We start from the raw sequence: 15,590 nt of genomic DNA on the forward strand, positions 1-15,590 counted from the left end.
CATATATATATATATATATATATATATATATATATATATATATATCTATCCCAATTTATTTTTTTCTTCATTACACATAAATAACTTTATTATATCTCATCCACAAAACCCCACCCCTCTCACTCTCATCATCTCTTCCTAAAACAAAATTCGTTTCCTTGTGTAGCTCAAATTTCTTAGTTTCAATAGTCTCCACTAAAGATGGAATGCCTAACTACCTTATCCAATGACTTTCTTATAGTCAATACTCAATACCATAAAAGAAAAAGTAAAAAGATATATTATATGGGAGTTAATAATCATATAATCATAAAAAAAATTACACGTATGATATGATCATTTATGAAATTATCATTAAAATCATTTGTTTCAAGTGCAAGTAAGAAAGAAGTTCACTTATTTAAGAAAAATAAGAAAATAAAAATAATCACTGTGAAATAAAAAATAATCTAAAAAATTATGCATGGTACATATTAGTTTTAACTTTTATTTTACAGTAATTTGCATTTACATCCATAAAGTAAAAAACGGGGCACATGTCCACGATGGGTGACCTATGCATATACCAAACTATATGGAACCGTGGGGTCACATTTCATATGTTTAACTATTTATCGACATTCAACATGTTAGGAGAATAAAGTCGGAACCATTATTTGGCTTTTGAAGGAAATACGTTGATTTTTCGTTGTTAGCCTCGTGAAGAAGAAAATATGTTCAACCTCGCTTCAACGAATATCATTGACCTAATATAAACATGTCGGTTGTCGAAACGTTGATTCATTCGATCTTTTTTGTTAATCTAAACCTGTTAATTTAAATGACTCTAAGATTAATAGAGTATATCATAATGTGATGCTTGAGTAGTTGGTGAATTGAATCAATGTAGTTGGTCAAGTAACAAAATTAGTAATCTGGACATTCACCGGTGAGCCGCATTTGAAGTGGACATTAGCTAGGAATATGGATTTTATAGATAGGGGAGAAAGAAGAAAACAAAGAAGAATCTATCTCCAAGATTTTATTTAGTTGGAGTTTTGTAGATACTCTTTTGTGGAAGTGCGACTCCAAGTCAAGATCTTATAAGTTTGTTCTCCATTTCTATAATATTTACACACTGCTATTCTCTCACGATATAATATATATACTTTAAACATATTAAATAGTTCCCTTTTCTAATTTTTATTTTAGAATCTAGACTAATTAATCTCTTAAATCAGTAATAAAGTGAGAATATGTTTGCTAATTGATATATGAGATAACCAATTAACAAGTGATTATCATTGTACTACGGTTATTTATCAATATAATTGTAAGTATAAATCGTATAATAATACAACAAAGAGAAACTTATCCGAATTTGGGTACGTGTTTTCATCATTTACACCCACATAAATATTTATAGGGCAAATAATAGAAGACCACAAGGTTTTGTAAAGATAAGCTACTCTATATACCCGACCCTACGCGTACGCTTCGAACTTGCAAGCTTTACAGGATAACTTGCAAGCTTTAGAAGATAAGCTACTCTATCTACCCCACCTTACGCGTACGGGAAAGGCTCCAGGATTGGATGGGATGACTGCTTTGTTTTTTCAAAAATTTTGGGAAACCATAAAAGGCGATCTCACTAAAATGGTGAGGAATTTCTTTAGCTCTGGAATTTTTGATGGCAAGCTAAATGAGACAAATATATGTTTAATCCCGAAAGGATAACGATCTAGGGAAATGTCAAAATTTCGCCCTATTAGCTTGTGTAACGTGAGCTATAAGGTGAACTCAAAAATTCTGAGCTTACGTCTCAAGAGGTTTTTACCAGATCTTATATCTGAAACCTAATCTGCCTTTGTGTCAGGAAGATTAATCACGAATAATATTCTCATCGCTCAAGAAAACTTCCACGCCCTTCGTTCTAACCGGGCAAACCGTAAGAAATTTATGGCAATTAAGACGAACATGAGTAAAGCTTATGATAGGGTGGAATGAAATTTTCTAAGAGCTTTGATGGAAAAAATGGGATTTGATCAAAAATGGGTGGGTTGGATAATGCAATGCATCACTTCCGTCTCCTACCGCATTTTGATCAATGGGAGCCCAAGGGACGGATTAGGCCAACACGTGGGATTCGTCAAGGGGACCCGATCTCTCCATATCTATTTATTCTTTGTACAGAGGCCTTAATCGCTCAGATTATGAATGCCGAAAGAGAGGGGAAGATTCAGGGTTTACGTATCTCGAATGCAAGCCCACGGGTTTCCCACTTACTCTTTGCAGACGATAGTTTATTCTTCTGTAAAGCTGATCCTCAGCAATGCAAGGAAATTATCGATATAATCCGCTTTTATGGCGAGGCGTCCGGACAAGAAATAAACTTCTCTAAATCTTCCATCATGTTTGGAACCGAGGTCCCGTCCCATGTACGACAAGAGATCAAATCTATTGTTTGAATATCACAAGAAGGAGGCATGGGAACATACTTGGGTCTCCCTGAGAAGATTCATGGGTCAAAAGCACAAGTCTTTGCATTCGTAAGGGATAGACTTCATAAGAGGGTGAACTTATGGACTTCAAAATCCCTATCCAAGGGAGGCAAAAAAGTCCTGATAACATCAGTGGCACAAGCAATTCCGACATATGTAATGTCGTGTTTTCTTTTACCATAAGCTATATGTTCAAAACTAACTAGTGCGATTGCTGATTTTTGGTGGAGCAATAGGACATATAATAGAGGACTACACTGTATCTCATGGGAGAAGATGTGTACTAAACTTTCTGAAGGTGGGCTAGGCTTCCGAACACTAGAAGAATTTAATCTTGCTCTTTTGGCAAAACAGCTATGGAGATTGCTGAGATATCCAGATTCTCTCCTGAGTCGAGTTCTCAAAGGGAGATACTTTCGATATTGTATTCCATTAGAGATACAAGTATCCAATCGACCTTCATATGGTTGGAGGAGCATGTTGGCGGCAAAACATGTTCTCTCGTATGGAATCCGTAAGACCATAACTTCGGGGTTCAACACGTGCATCTGGACTGAACCGTGGATCTCATATACTCCTGCGCGGCCGCCACAAGGATTAAATATTGAGAGAAATCCTTTGATATGTGTTAACACCTTGATCGATTTTAATACAAAAAGGTGGAAACTGGAGCGTCTTTGGGAACTTTTCCCCCCGAAAGAAATTGCCCTTATTTTGGGAATCAAACCAAGCTTAATTGCCTCAAGGGACGGTTATTCTTGGACCTTAACAAAGTCTGGGAATTATACCGTTAAGTCTGGGTACGAAGTCGCGAGAGCTATCTCTCGCCCTGTTTGCGACCTCCCTTTTCAGGAGCCAAGTGTTACAATACTCTAGGCGCAAGCATGGAAGTTAAAAACATCACGAAGCTTAAGCATTTCGTGTGGCAATGTGTGACTGGGTGCTTGGCTACATGTCAACGCCTCCATTATCGCCATATTGGTAGAGTTAAAGACTGTCCTAGATGTGGAGCGGAGGAGGAAACTATAAATCATATGTTATTTGAATGCCCCCCTGCACGTCCAGTATGGGCCTTATCGACAATCCCTTCCCATCCTATGATGTTCCCTTCATCTTCTCTATATAGCAACCTCGATTTTCTATATGGGCGTGGTAGAGACTTTGGTGCAAGTGATCAAAACTTGAGGACGTTCCCTTGGATGATGTGGTACATTTGGAAGGCAAGAAAAAAGACAGTTTTTGAAAATATATCTGAATCTCCGCAAGATACTCTAGAGAAAGCCATCCAAGAAGAAGAAGTTTGGAGAAGAGCAAATAATAGAGACATACCATCAGGGTTAGTAGAAGCGGGATCTTGGCACGCAGAGGTGGATAGGAGTGGACACGGCTGGATTGCTTCTTTTGGAGCTAAATTCTTGCACATGGGGCTTAAAGGTTCGCGTAGAAGCCTATCCCCCTTACATGCGGAGTTAGACACCCTTGTTTGGGCTATGGAGTGTCTTCTGGCCTTGAACTTAGATAAAGCTCTCTTTGCTACGGATTGCTTAGACCTCCTAACAATGACGTCTAATATTGAAGATTGGCCGACCTTCTCATCATAATTGAAGAATTTTATTCATTTCAGAGATAGATTTGTTAACTTTATTATTAGATATATTCTTCGAGAGGATAATATCCGTGCCGATAAACTTGCGAAATGTGCAAGAGCACGAGGTTTTTGTTTTTCCCATGTAAGCTCGTCGGAACCTAATTGACTCTCTTTCGAAAAAAGTCATCTCCGATAACTTTGTATATGGGGTTTGATTGTCAAAAAAAAAAAAGAGGATAAACCAACTATCATTTTGACCGAGGTAAACCAAAATTCAGATCCAAGTTGAACAAGTTTTTATATTTACAAGTTTACTCCATGATCACCAAGTGACCAAAAATTGAATAAAGTAAAGTATTTGAGTAGAGAATCACTGAGATAAATTACAGTCACAGATTCTCTCACGAGCTTCTTTCTAAGGGGCTCATGTCATGTCACGATCACCGACTTGGGAGTTTTTAGCCTCACCGACTTGTCTTTTATGAATAATAATGACTCGATACACTCAAAAGGCTTTATATGATTTCTAATTTATACGGAATAACAAACCTACAAACTTATCCCTAAAAAGACTTTGGTGCATTAATGAGAGACAGCAAACAATCTTTTTTGGTGCAAGAGTACGTACTGAGCCGGTGGAAGATCGTGTGGTTGAAGTGGTATCCATGTCTCGTACTTGGAATAATAGTTAACGATCGATTTAAGTTGTGTGGTTTAATTCACAATTCTTTTGGCAGTAAAGAGGGAACAAACATATATATAAAATAATATTTTAATAAAAGTTTGTCAAATTTGGTTCGATGCTATTATGTTACTATTTTAGTTTGGTTGATAAATGCTATTATGAATTTCGTCGTTGTAAATTACTGTGATCATTTTAATGGTTTCCTAAATAAAAGGTGAAAAAATGCAACTTCCGAAACGTAATTGTTCCAATCTCAATAAAGTTGCTTGATCTAGCTTTTAGATACAAACACATATGCAAGTCACTTTTTCTATGTCTGCACGTAAAAGAAAATACCTTTTGTTCAACAACTGGAAGTGGCCAGACATGCCCATATACGTGCACCAGTTAACTCTCGTACCTCTCAGACACATATCAGCATGTTCCAGACAGTATCCATCTTTGTTCTTTAGTTCTTGTAATCGGTTCACATCTTCTCAAAACCAAATCATGTAAAAAAGCAACAGACCAACCAAAAAAGACTTTAAAGATTTCTGTGATCCTGTGAAATTTACAGTTCTTGGGTTCGGCCCAAAACTAAAAATATATATATTTGTCATTTTTTTTTTAATTTTTTTTTTCAGTCACTTCTATTGTTTTTGGTAAAATAACCATAGATTAACATTATCCACCTAATTATTATTTTTGGTCTCTCAATCTTTATATGTATTAACTTTCGGAAAATAATTTGAAATGTTTTATCTTTACAACCATAGATTAAGAATATCCACCTAATTACATATCCCCCACCCAATTAATCTAATCACTTGATCAAAAAAATCTCAAACCCTTTTCGATCTTTGAGCTCAGCATCTTCATAAAAATGCTAACTGAAGAAGAAGAAACAAGAGCTTGTTGTTGCCTTGTTCTGTCCGGTGTCATGACATTGTAACATTTCCTGTACTAGTCGCTTCTTCGACTCTTCTAGACGAAGAAGAAGCAGCGTCTTGTTTCATAAACAACGCATAGAAGAGCTCATTCCACGTGTCAGGAACACCAGGAAGGCACCAGTGGCTACAGTCTTGGCGATGAAGTGGTGCAGGACCATGCGAACCGAGATAGTAGAGCGAAGGGTGACCATCTTTTCTTTGAGAAGCCATTGCCGTTATGTTTAGCACTTTCATTTTAACAGTCTCTGATCTGTTTGAGTAACGTGACAACACATCTCCAAGGATCTTTAACTGTTCCCATGTCTCTGAAGAAACTAATGAGGTTCTAATCTCAGGCAATGTCTCCATGTGACATGTTCCTCCTGTTTTCCAATCTCCTCCCCTGTTTCATACAATGACACAGACGAGTTCAAACTAAATGCAGAAAGATTCTACATCCTAGACTTAATCAAGCAACTGACTACTACATGCGATTGAATCTTAATCAAGAAGTTAAAAGTAATACCGGACAAACCTGAAATGCACGGGGGCGAAAGTGCGAAAGAAGACTTGAGTTTTGTTTGAGTCAACCTCGGTTTGTATCCATTTCACAACGGTGTTCAGAGCTCGCTTATACGCATCATCTACATACATCTTTAGTTTCACTTTAACTCCTTCTTGAAAGTAACATCCCCTGTTAGTAACACCATTCAAGATTTGTTCATTGGAACAAAAAGCAGACAAGTGATTATTATAAATGAGACATGGAACTTACGTTCTAGTAGTTTTGCCGTCGTTCCACCAATGACCAGTATTGAGCACTAAAATGTCAGCATCTCTCCATTTGCTTGAAGTCCAATCCATAGTATCAAGTTTCAAAGTTGTCTTAACCTTCCCTGGTGATCCAATAGGTGGTCTGCTTTGGGGAACCAAAAATGGAGACCTGTAGTATTCCACTGTGCAATTGTACTCCTCGAATTTGAACACCAAGAAACCTTTGTGCTTTGTGATTGGACTTCCGTTTATTTCATAAATCAAGCTCTCGTTCTTGACTGCAGAAGACAGTAGACAAAGAAGAGACTCCCACTGGTTTCTTCCTATCGAATCTCCAACAAACACTAGCCTCTTGTCCCGAAGTTTCTCTAGCATTAGTTTTGCATCAAATCTGGTTCATTTTTACATAAAATTCAAAATAGAGTCAGCTAAGTACTATTTTCAAAGACAGAACTGAAATTCATAAGAGTTCGAGTATAAGTTGCTTTTCAGAGCCCTTTACTAAAACTATTACACAAAACAAGTGTCAAACCTTTTCTTGATCTCGGTGGGAACTCAAATCCTTAACATATTAGTTCATGGCTCATGAAGAAAACGGACAAACTATTGCGCATACATGTTCTCTAGCAACCAATCCTTTTCCAAAAAATCTAATTTAACTCACGGGTTCAGATAATACAGTAGCCTTTATAAGATAAGGATCACACACATTGATTGGCGAAGGCAAAGCTGTTTGATGTGAGTGGGGAAATAGAAGAAGAAGAAGAAGAAGAAGAAGAAGAAGAAGAAGGGACCATATTAAAAAGATCAAACCAAGAGAAGAGAACAAAAAAAGCGATTGGCTTTAATAGCAAAAATATGATGACCAAGTTTCACGAGATTGTGCTTATCCTAAGCCGTAACTTGCGGACAACTGGAGGAGAAGAGACCATAGAAAACGACATCAAAGCTGAAAGCAACAAAACTTAAAAAGAAGCTGACTTCTCTTCTCTCCATAGACCACAAAGATTACATAAAATCTACAAACAAAACAATATCTCCCTTGTAATAACAACACACACACTATGGTTTGATTTGGAAATCTCAAACCAAAATCTCCCTTCACTGTTCAAAATCTAAGTTCTTATAAGAGAACAAACATGAACTACTACAACAAAGAGAAACAATTTGATTCGTAGTCACGGATACGCAATTAAAGAGCACCAAGTGGCAGAAGAACAGAGGAAACTTTGAATTAAAAGAAACATATACCTGGGCAAATTACAGTGTCTAGGTTGCCATCGCCACTGAGTATAGAACAAATCGGACCGTCCAAAGTCACTACACTTAAACCCTTCATCGAGAAATCTGCAATCTTTGGATTGGTACAACGGATAAGACTCGTCCCAAACCCAATCCCCATCGAACACATCACACCCATCGCCACTCTCTTCCATAAACCCAACTCTCTTGGAACTATTACTACTACTGTTCCTGGTGTTGTTGTTACTGCTGGTTTCAAGTTTGAGCCAGACGAATCTGTCTGATTTATCAGAAAGGCCATAGCTTTTAGGAACGCTTCTGTAATCAAAGTAGAAAAAACTGCAAACCAAACATAGCCCGACCAAGAAAAAACCCAAAACTCCTAAAGAAGGCTCGAACACAAGCCTCGACCTTTTGAATCTCTTCAAAGCTTCACAGATAGGCTTTGCTCCTCCGTTTTCTTCAACGTTTGCGTTTATAGACATCTCAAGTTTTAATAATCTCTATAAGAAATCTCGAAAAAAGGTTTTGTCTTTGAGTGGAGAATTCAAGAAATTGGGAAAGTAAAGAAGAGGGGAATAATAATAATCATAGCGAATGAAGATGAAGCAAGTAGAGGATTGTTAATGGAAGAGGAGGAGCTTTGCTTGGTTGGTCAGTTTCGTTTCTTTTTTCTAATGGAGTATACAATTATGAAGAATGATTGATGCGAAAAACATGTGTCAAGGAAACGAGGAAACACTTTCCAATGGAAAAAAAAAAAAATCGAAATAAAGTTGAGATTTTTATTTCAGACAGAAGAAGAAGAAGAAGACGAAGAGAGAAAGTATAGTTTGGCAACAACAACAAGAGAGAGAACACAATGAACGACGATTCGGTTCGAATCCAGACAAAGCCAAAAACCCAAAAGAAAACTCTCAACTTTTCTCTTGTTGTCTTTTTGTGTTCACATCCGCACAAAGAGAGAAAGAGAGAGAGAGATGAGTAGTGACGATTGGTTGAGAATCGTGGAGGTTTTTTTTGAATTATGGGTCCAATTAATTCCTCTTTATTTGTGAAATTTAATCAAAATTAATTTTATTGTTAATTTCAATATCTGTGCTTATGTGGTAACTTTAGATTTTTTTTTATATTTTTTTTAATGCTGTAAACATTTAATTATAAGAAAAAGCTAATTAAAACTATCCAGACCAGAAAGAGTAAGAAATTAACGACAGTTTGAATAATTTGCAAGAAGAAAATATTTTTAACAATCTACAAGCAGTAATAACAAGTTCATATATTTCTAAAAATTGCAAACAATTCATATCAAGATTTTATTTGTTTCTTTAAAAGATAAATTTGTATGAAAAATATACAAACTATAATAATTGCTTTGTTAAGAGTAAAACCGCTTTAAAGTATGGTTAGTTTCTTACTGTTTTTGGATATCACACTCGCTAATAAGGAGCGTGCGTGAGGTCATTCTTGTGGTAACAAGCGTGCCAGAAGAAGAGAAGTAAATTAAAAACAGTGGGAAGGCGCGTGGGACAACATAATGTGATGAGTGGTGATAAAGGTTTTTATTTTAGTCGGGTTTTATAATTTTACCTGAAAAAAAACTTACCACTACTTATGACAATGAGATTATATCCTGTATCACCTATATCTTGTTAGTAAATGTACATTTACGTTTTAGTCCTTTTTTTTTGGGAATCATTTTTCTATTGAGTAAAAAAAAACTCTTGATTCCTTGCTTTAAAAGAGAGACCATAACCATTGTTCTATTAATGGAACAAATATACTACTAGACTAGTTGTGAAAAATAGATGAGTTGGCAGTTGGCACCTGACCTGATTAATGCCCGAGTTAGTTAGAAAATTTGTTATTAGAATGAAACACACACTATACGTCTATGCCAATTATTATTATTAGTCGACTCGTTTAAGCATTTGATATGGCATATGTATAAGCCATAAGGTAAGAAATTGGGGTTATTATCGGGTTTGATTGGTAACTAAAACAAAGCTTTACAATTGGTACCGCTTTCAAGTTTTACCAATCAAAACAAATTTACCAAAAACTTTATTAAAAATTTTATTCTCAGCATTTTTATACAGTTCTTTCTTACAGCTTTGCATTATTTCGTAACAGCTTACAGTTTCCGCTTACAGCTTTTTTGTACAGTTTTGACTACGTTACCAATCAGATCCATTATGTAATAACATCCTAGGCTAGTATATTCCAAATTTTAGTGACAAAAGAAAAAACAAAAAGATTTATAAAATAAAACAAGGTAACGGTCCCATGCTTTGACGTTTGAGTTTGACAACCAACGGTCCCATGCTTTTTGCAAAACCATTTTTTTTTTAGAAACGTGAACAAAAAATTATGGAAAGAGATTTGTCGCCTTTGACCTCATTCTAAGTAATAAAATTAGATATACCATTTACGGGATGGTGAACTAATGTACCAAATAGAGGTAGTTGGATTATGCAAATGAAGGTCGAAAGGTTTGAGCAGGCATACATACTCGAAATCGGGTTTTTAGGCATTCAGTCCACATGCAAGTTATGGATAATAAAGTTCGAGTGAGCTAAAATTGTAAAAACCAAACCGACTACACATCGAAATAAACCAAACCAAATTGTCACTAATTTTATTTGGCGCATACGTTTTTTAGTCTTTCTCCAGTAACTAAAGAAATCAAGATGATGTTGTTTTGCGATTTGTTGTTTGTAAATATGAGTATTATATAAATTAAAAAGTTTATTTAAAATATCAATGTGAGAGAATAAAAGGTGTAGGGAGTAATCAATAGCGCATCAAATATTTCTCCTCTATTATGTCCTATCCTTATCAGATAACTGTGATCCTTATCAGCTTTGCCACCTTTATTTGGTTCGTTGGTGTCGCTAAATTATGAAAATATATGGTTTAATTAAGTACTATATAATTAGCTCCAAAATATATTAAGATAGGCTATAATAATAAGAATTTCTTTGGATCGGAAAGCCAAAATCCATTTTTGACAAATACACACTTAAAACTTCTTCTTTTTCATTTGACTATTGCTATCTCGGCACTTACGACGGTTACGTTATGAATACATTTCTGTAAGAAAACCTACTTCAACTCAATATATATATATATATCTAGATTATACTTTATTACTTTATAATATATAATCCTATTGGACTCAAAATCAATATATCTATATTGATATTTATTTATTATTTCCATTTCTGTATTGTTTTCCTAAGCAAACACTAATCTAACACCGAACCGAGCACACTGGACTTGGGTCCCCTATGTGTACTGATAATTTATTAATGATTGATTCTTTTAAGTGAGATGGAATCTTCGAATGATTTTAAGTACGCAATTAAATAGAAGAAGATCGAAACTCAGACTCCTAGGCTCCGAGCCGTCCATGCCACTTGTCTTAAGGTTTTGTAACACATCACATGTAATTTTTCTTGGGGACAATGAATCTCACGAGCAAAGAAAAAAATAAAGAAATTATTGCGTAATATGGACAAGCTCAAAAATATAATACTATCCGATTTTAATGTTCTTATTGGAAAAAAAAAAAAAAAAGATGCAGAAAGCATTGTTAACGCTTTGCTTAATCAATAATTTATGTTTCTTTCAACTCTTTTTTTTATAATTGATTTACTTGAACAACAAAAGTAGTGACGGAGTAGATGACGGATCTCGTTGCTCAACGCTTCTTTCTTTTTTTTGTGTCTTAAATATGATCAATTCAGGCGGTTGCAACTGCGTTTTGCATTCAGCTGCAAGACTAGACTCGTCAAGTATAAAGTTTTTCGTTTCAGAATTTGCGATTTTGACAAAAAGGAATGGTATACAATCTTATGGTATTGTTATGGCCGTCTAAGTGATTTTTTTTGGATTTAATTGTATTTAAATGATTTATTTTAATGATCGAACAGTTTCTCGAAAATAACCATCTAAATATAATCATCATATTTAGTTGGAATTAATCACAGTCTACCTAAAACACATGGTTTAAAGTTATGCAAGTAACAGAGTCAGAGATGTATATCATGAGTTAATGAAATTTACTTTTATTCTTAAATTAGAAATTCTGAAATAGCATTGAATACAATGTCGCAACCTAAAACTTACTATTTTCTAGACTCTTCACTAGCTCAGTCGGTCAATAAAATTTGAACCATTTATATAATGCATTTACTCACGTAAGAAAAAGGCCACAAAATCTACAGACATGCATATATCCACGAGTACGAATCATTGTTAAGAATCTTTAGTTAAGGAATAGTCGATACTAAGAAAATGAAGATGAAGAAGCTTCTAAAAATGGTGTTCCTCTTGGTCGCTTACTTAACTTGTTCCATCGCCATGGCTAGTTACCACGGATGTGACAAGGCTGCAGAGAAGGCAATGAGAATGAGCGTGGTCGGAGAAGATTCAAGAGACGAGTTTGGGAACGACGAGGAGAAGAAGAAGAAGGTGAATTTTTGGTCGGGTCGTAAGTTAGTTTCTGGTCCAACTCGTAGAGGTTGCGGCCACTAAATATTTAGGTGTGGTAAGATTATATATCCCCTAGTTTGTGTTTCTTGGTATCGTTTTTCTAAGGTAGGATGAGTGTTGTTATGGATAATGAAAGGATTGGAGTTTTCATATGATTTTCCATATGATAAATTAAATGTATTATTAAAAAAAAAAATTTTATTCATGGTCAATTTGCTTATCTTCTGTATAAGACTGGTTTGTTTAAAAGATACTCGATATTCAATCTTCATCTCAAAAGAAGCTCTCTGTTTCCGCATCATGTAATGGCTCTAATGACCTAATGAAAGGATTTGAGTTTTCATGTAAATTACCTTTTAATTTCTTAAATATATTAACTATTTGCTCATCAAAAGATAGATAATTTGCATCATGCACTAATTCTTTTTTTGTTTTCCAATCCATCATATTCTGTCAATACCTTTTTCTTGTACTCTCTCTGATAATATCAAGCTCATACAGTCATACTACTTATTCTAGTCTTGCTTTCGTTTATTAATATTTAGAAAGAAAAAGAACAAACAATTTTTTTTTTTGGACCAACGAACAAACATTCTTAAATATGTCTGTTAAAAAAAGAAGGGAAAAAACATTGCACAATGTACTCCTCCAATGTAACGCAAAAACAATTAAAAAGATGTGTAAGCATTACTTTCACAGAATCATATGAACGTATTCTTATAACATAAGTCCATGTGACATATAATTTTATTAGTAGACTAGTCTCTATCGAGGCCCAATGGGCTACAATAAACGTAGAGTAAAAAGTGTTTATTATGTTTATTTGTTGTAGTTTAACTAGATTTTGAGGTGATTTAACGTAAAAGTGAAGAAACGGGAGGGGAAAGTGGAGAAGGGCACGGCCTGGTTTTGAGGCTAATTGATCTGTATGTCAAAACACCGATGATGGCTCCAATCACCGGAGCCGTCATGTAAATCCATAAGTCCTCAAAATCCCATGCCACCACCGCCGGTCCTAGTGATCGAGCAGGGTTCATCGATCCTCCTGAAATTGGTCTGACCATACCGTATACTACAAAAACGTTAGCATTATTCGATTATATGAAATATTTATCTTCCCATATTTTACGGCTTTGATTGTTTCAAATAAAAAACCTATGTGTATCTGTTGACAAAGTAAGCATTTACGATAGTGGATTGATTAAGTAATTAAAGTACCCGGTAATAAGCACTCCAAGGGAAATGACTGTTCCAATCACGAACCCTGTCAAATTCCCCAACTGTACCAAAAAAAATAATCAATTAAATAAAATACATATACAGTTTTATTCTCTCTTTTTTTTTGATAAAAAAGGAATAAATTCACACTTTATTTGTTATTTTGCATAGAAGACATAGAAGATAATTTTCATCATAATTAAGAGGGGTAAGAAGAACTATATATATGGCCATTTACATTTTGATGAGGACCACAATGCAAAGCAGAGGCGAGGAATACGACAATGCTCGTAGCTATGAGTTCAACGAAAAATGCAGAAACCCAGCTTAACGCAGGTTTTGTTGCCATAAGGTCAGCGTTTACTCCGTAGACTGACACCCCAACTAATGTTGCTGCAGTTGCCCCCAATGTTTGCGCCGTTATATATAACGGAACCTGACAACAACATTCAAAAGCAAATATAACATGAGTTAGAATATATATATATATATATATATATATATATAACATGAGTTTTGTCAATAAGAAAAAAAAAAACAAACAAGACCAAAGACCTAGATAATTGAACTACAATTCTTAGATGGTCGGGTGGAGACTGTACCTGAGACCACGGAAAGCCACCAAAGACGGCGAAAGCAATGGTAATTGAAGGGTTAAGATGGGCGCCGGAGATGTGTCCGATGGAGTAAACTACGACCACCACCGATAATCCAGCGGTAGCAGCGTACTCTAGCAATCCAACGTGGCCACCGGATAATTGGGTACTGCTTATGACCCCACACACACTGAACATTAGAATGAATGTCCCCACCAATTCCGCTATTACATAGAGAACACATTATTCCCGAGATATTATCATATTTTGTATACGAAGATATTTTTTTTTAATCTATAGTATAAGATGACCTTAAAAATAATGCATAATAGGCTTATAATGTTTAAAATAGTGAAATCGTATGGTAATTGTTTATAAATGAAGGGGCTTACAATGCGTAGGGGATTGAGATCTATATCATAAGGGAGGCATCGGAACAGCCTTTGTGTCGATGGATGATCTTCATCTCTCAAAGTAGATGGAGTTGAGCCAGCTTCTTGGTCCAGTACTACCCTTGACCGTGCCTCACCATTCATCTTTCTTTCCCTTCAAGATAGTTGATGCAAGAATCGATATAGGATAGTCACAATCAAGGTGGCTTGATGATGATCGGCTTTATGAATGATCTCTGATGGAACCAAAAAAAAAGAAAAGAGAGATAGAGAGAAAAACGCAAAGAAGATGAAAAGAGTATAATAATGTTTACAAAATAAATAAAAAGAAGAGAGAGTCCTACTACATTCCTTTGGTTAAGCAGTTTGAAAGGAGAGGAGAGGAGAGGGTGTTCAACACTTTTCTTGTGTTCAAATTTTTACACTTCCTTCCTACCAATATTTCTTAATTTTAATTTGGTGTTTTGTAAGTCATGCAATTTTTCTATCAAGTTCCTTGTGTAAAGATGGTACTCTTAATTATTAGATAGATCTTTAAAATAAAATAAAAACTAATTCCTAATTATAACATAACTGTAATTAAAAACCATATATACATAACACATCTAATCTAAACCAAACCAAACTATTTTTTTTTTTTGGTCAACAAACCAAACTAAATTTATAAATAAATAAAAAAAAATGCACCAGCCGGGAATCGAACCCGGGTCTGTACCGTGGCAGGGTACTATTATTCCACTAAACCACTGGTGCTCCTTGTAGCATGCTCTCAAATTATTATTATATAGTGCCGGGAGAATACATCAAAGTTTTTTTTTTCTTTCTATTAACAGTTTTAGGAGGTTAGAGCTCATAACTTAATCTATTCTCTTGTTCCCCATACATATAAAACCTTGTTTTAAAAATCAGAGATTTAACGAAGATTAATAATGACAAACTTTAAGGCTATTTTATTATTAATATAATAATAAATATATATTATTAAATCTATGTATATTTTTATCTATATTAATATAAAACATCAATTAAAATATAAATATAGTCTTTCACGACCTCGGCTGTCAGAGCATCACAATTTGCCATCTTTTGTTCCAATCTAGTAAAACCACCATCATCACCGTTCCGTACAAATATTGTCTGGTTTTCTTACTTCTATCAACTCAAACGTTTCGGCTATAATTGATATCTGGTAACTCAAGGGAACTCCAAT

General features: G+C 35.0%; 3 protein-coding genes and 1 non-coding gene across 5 annotated transcripts; 1 reads left to right on the forward strand and 3 right to left on the reverse strand.

Moving 5' to 3' along the window:
* Positions 5,442-8,512, reverse strand: LOC104719483 (protein trichome birefringence-like 10). 2 transcript variants are annotated; one of them, XM_010437448.2, is made up of 4 exons: positions 7,687-8,512; positions 6,437-6,826; positions 6,188-6,355; positions 5,442-6,064 (listed from the first exon to the last, which is right to left on the reverse strand). In XM_010437448.2, the coding sequence occupies exons 1-4, from the start codon at positions 8,160-8,162 to the stop codon at positions 5,671-5,673; spliced, it is 1,428 nt and encodes a 475-aa protein (XP_010435750.1). In that variant the 5' UTR covers positions 8,163-8,512; the 3' UTR covers positions 5,442-5,670. The 2 variants fall into 2 exon arrangements, with proteins under 2 accessions (XP_010435750.1, XP_010435819.1); XM_010437517.2 differs by having other exon boundaries at positions 6,197-6,355; positions 7,687-8,511.
* LOC109132245 lies at positions 11,970-12,305 on the forward strand. The gene has a single exon (XM_019243607.1). It carries the CDS (start codon positions 11,977-11,979, stop codon positions 12,214-12,216), a length of 240 nt encoding a protein of 79 aa, XP_019099152.1. The 5' UTR covers positions 11,970-11,976; the 3' UTR covers positions 12,217-12,305.
* LOC104719624 (probable aquaporin NIP7-1) lies at positions 12,939-14,216 on the reverse strand (the record flags this gene model as incomplete). Its single annotated transcript, XM_019235190.1, has 4 exons — positions 12,939-13,230; positions 13,393-13,454; positions 13,631-13,828; positions 13,995-14,216. Coding segments are annotated over 4 exons (684 nt in total), but the record flags the coding sequence as incomplete, so codon positions are not given.
* Positions 15,063-15,133, reverse strand: TRNAG-GCC. The gene has a single exon. It is a non-coding gene; the product is annotated as a tRNA-Gly (tRNA).

The sequence above is a fragment of the Camelina sativa genome, chromosome 1 (genome assembly GCF_000633955.1).
Source record: "Camelina sativa cultivar DH55 chromosome 1, Cs, whole genome shotgun sequence".
In the NCBI taxonomy this organism is placed as follows: domain Eukaryota; kingdom Viridiplantae; phylum Streptophyta; class Magnoliopsida; order Brassicales; family Brassicaceae; genus Camelina; species Camelina sativa.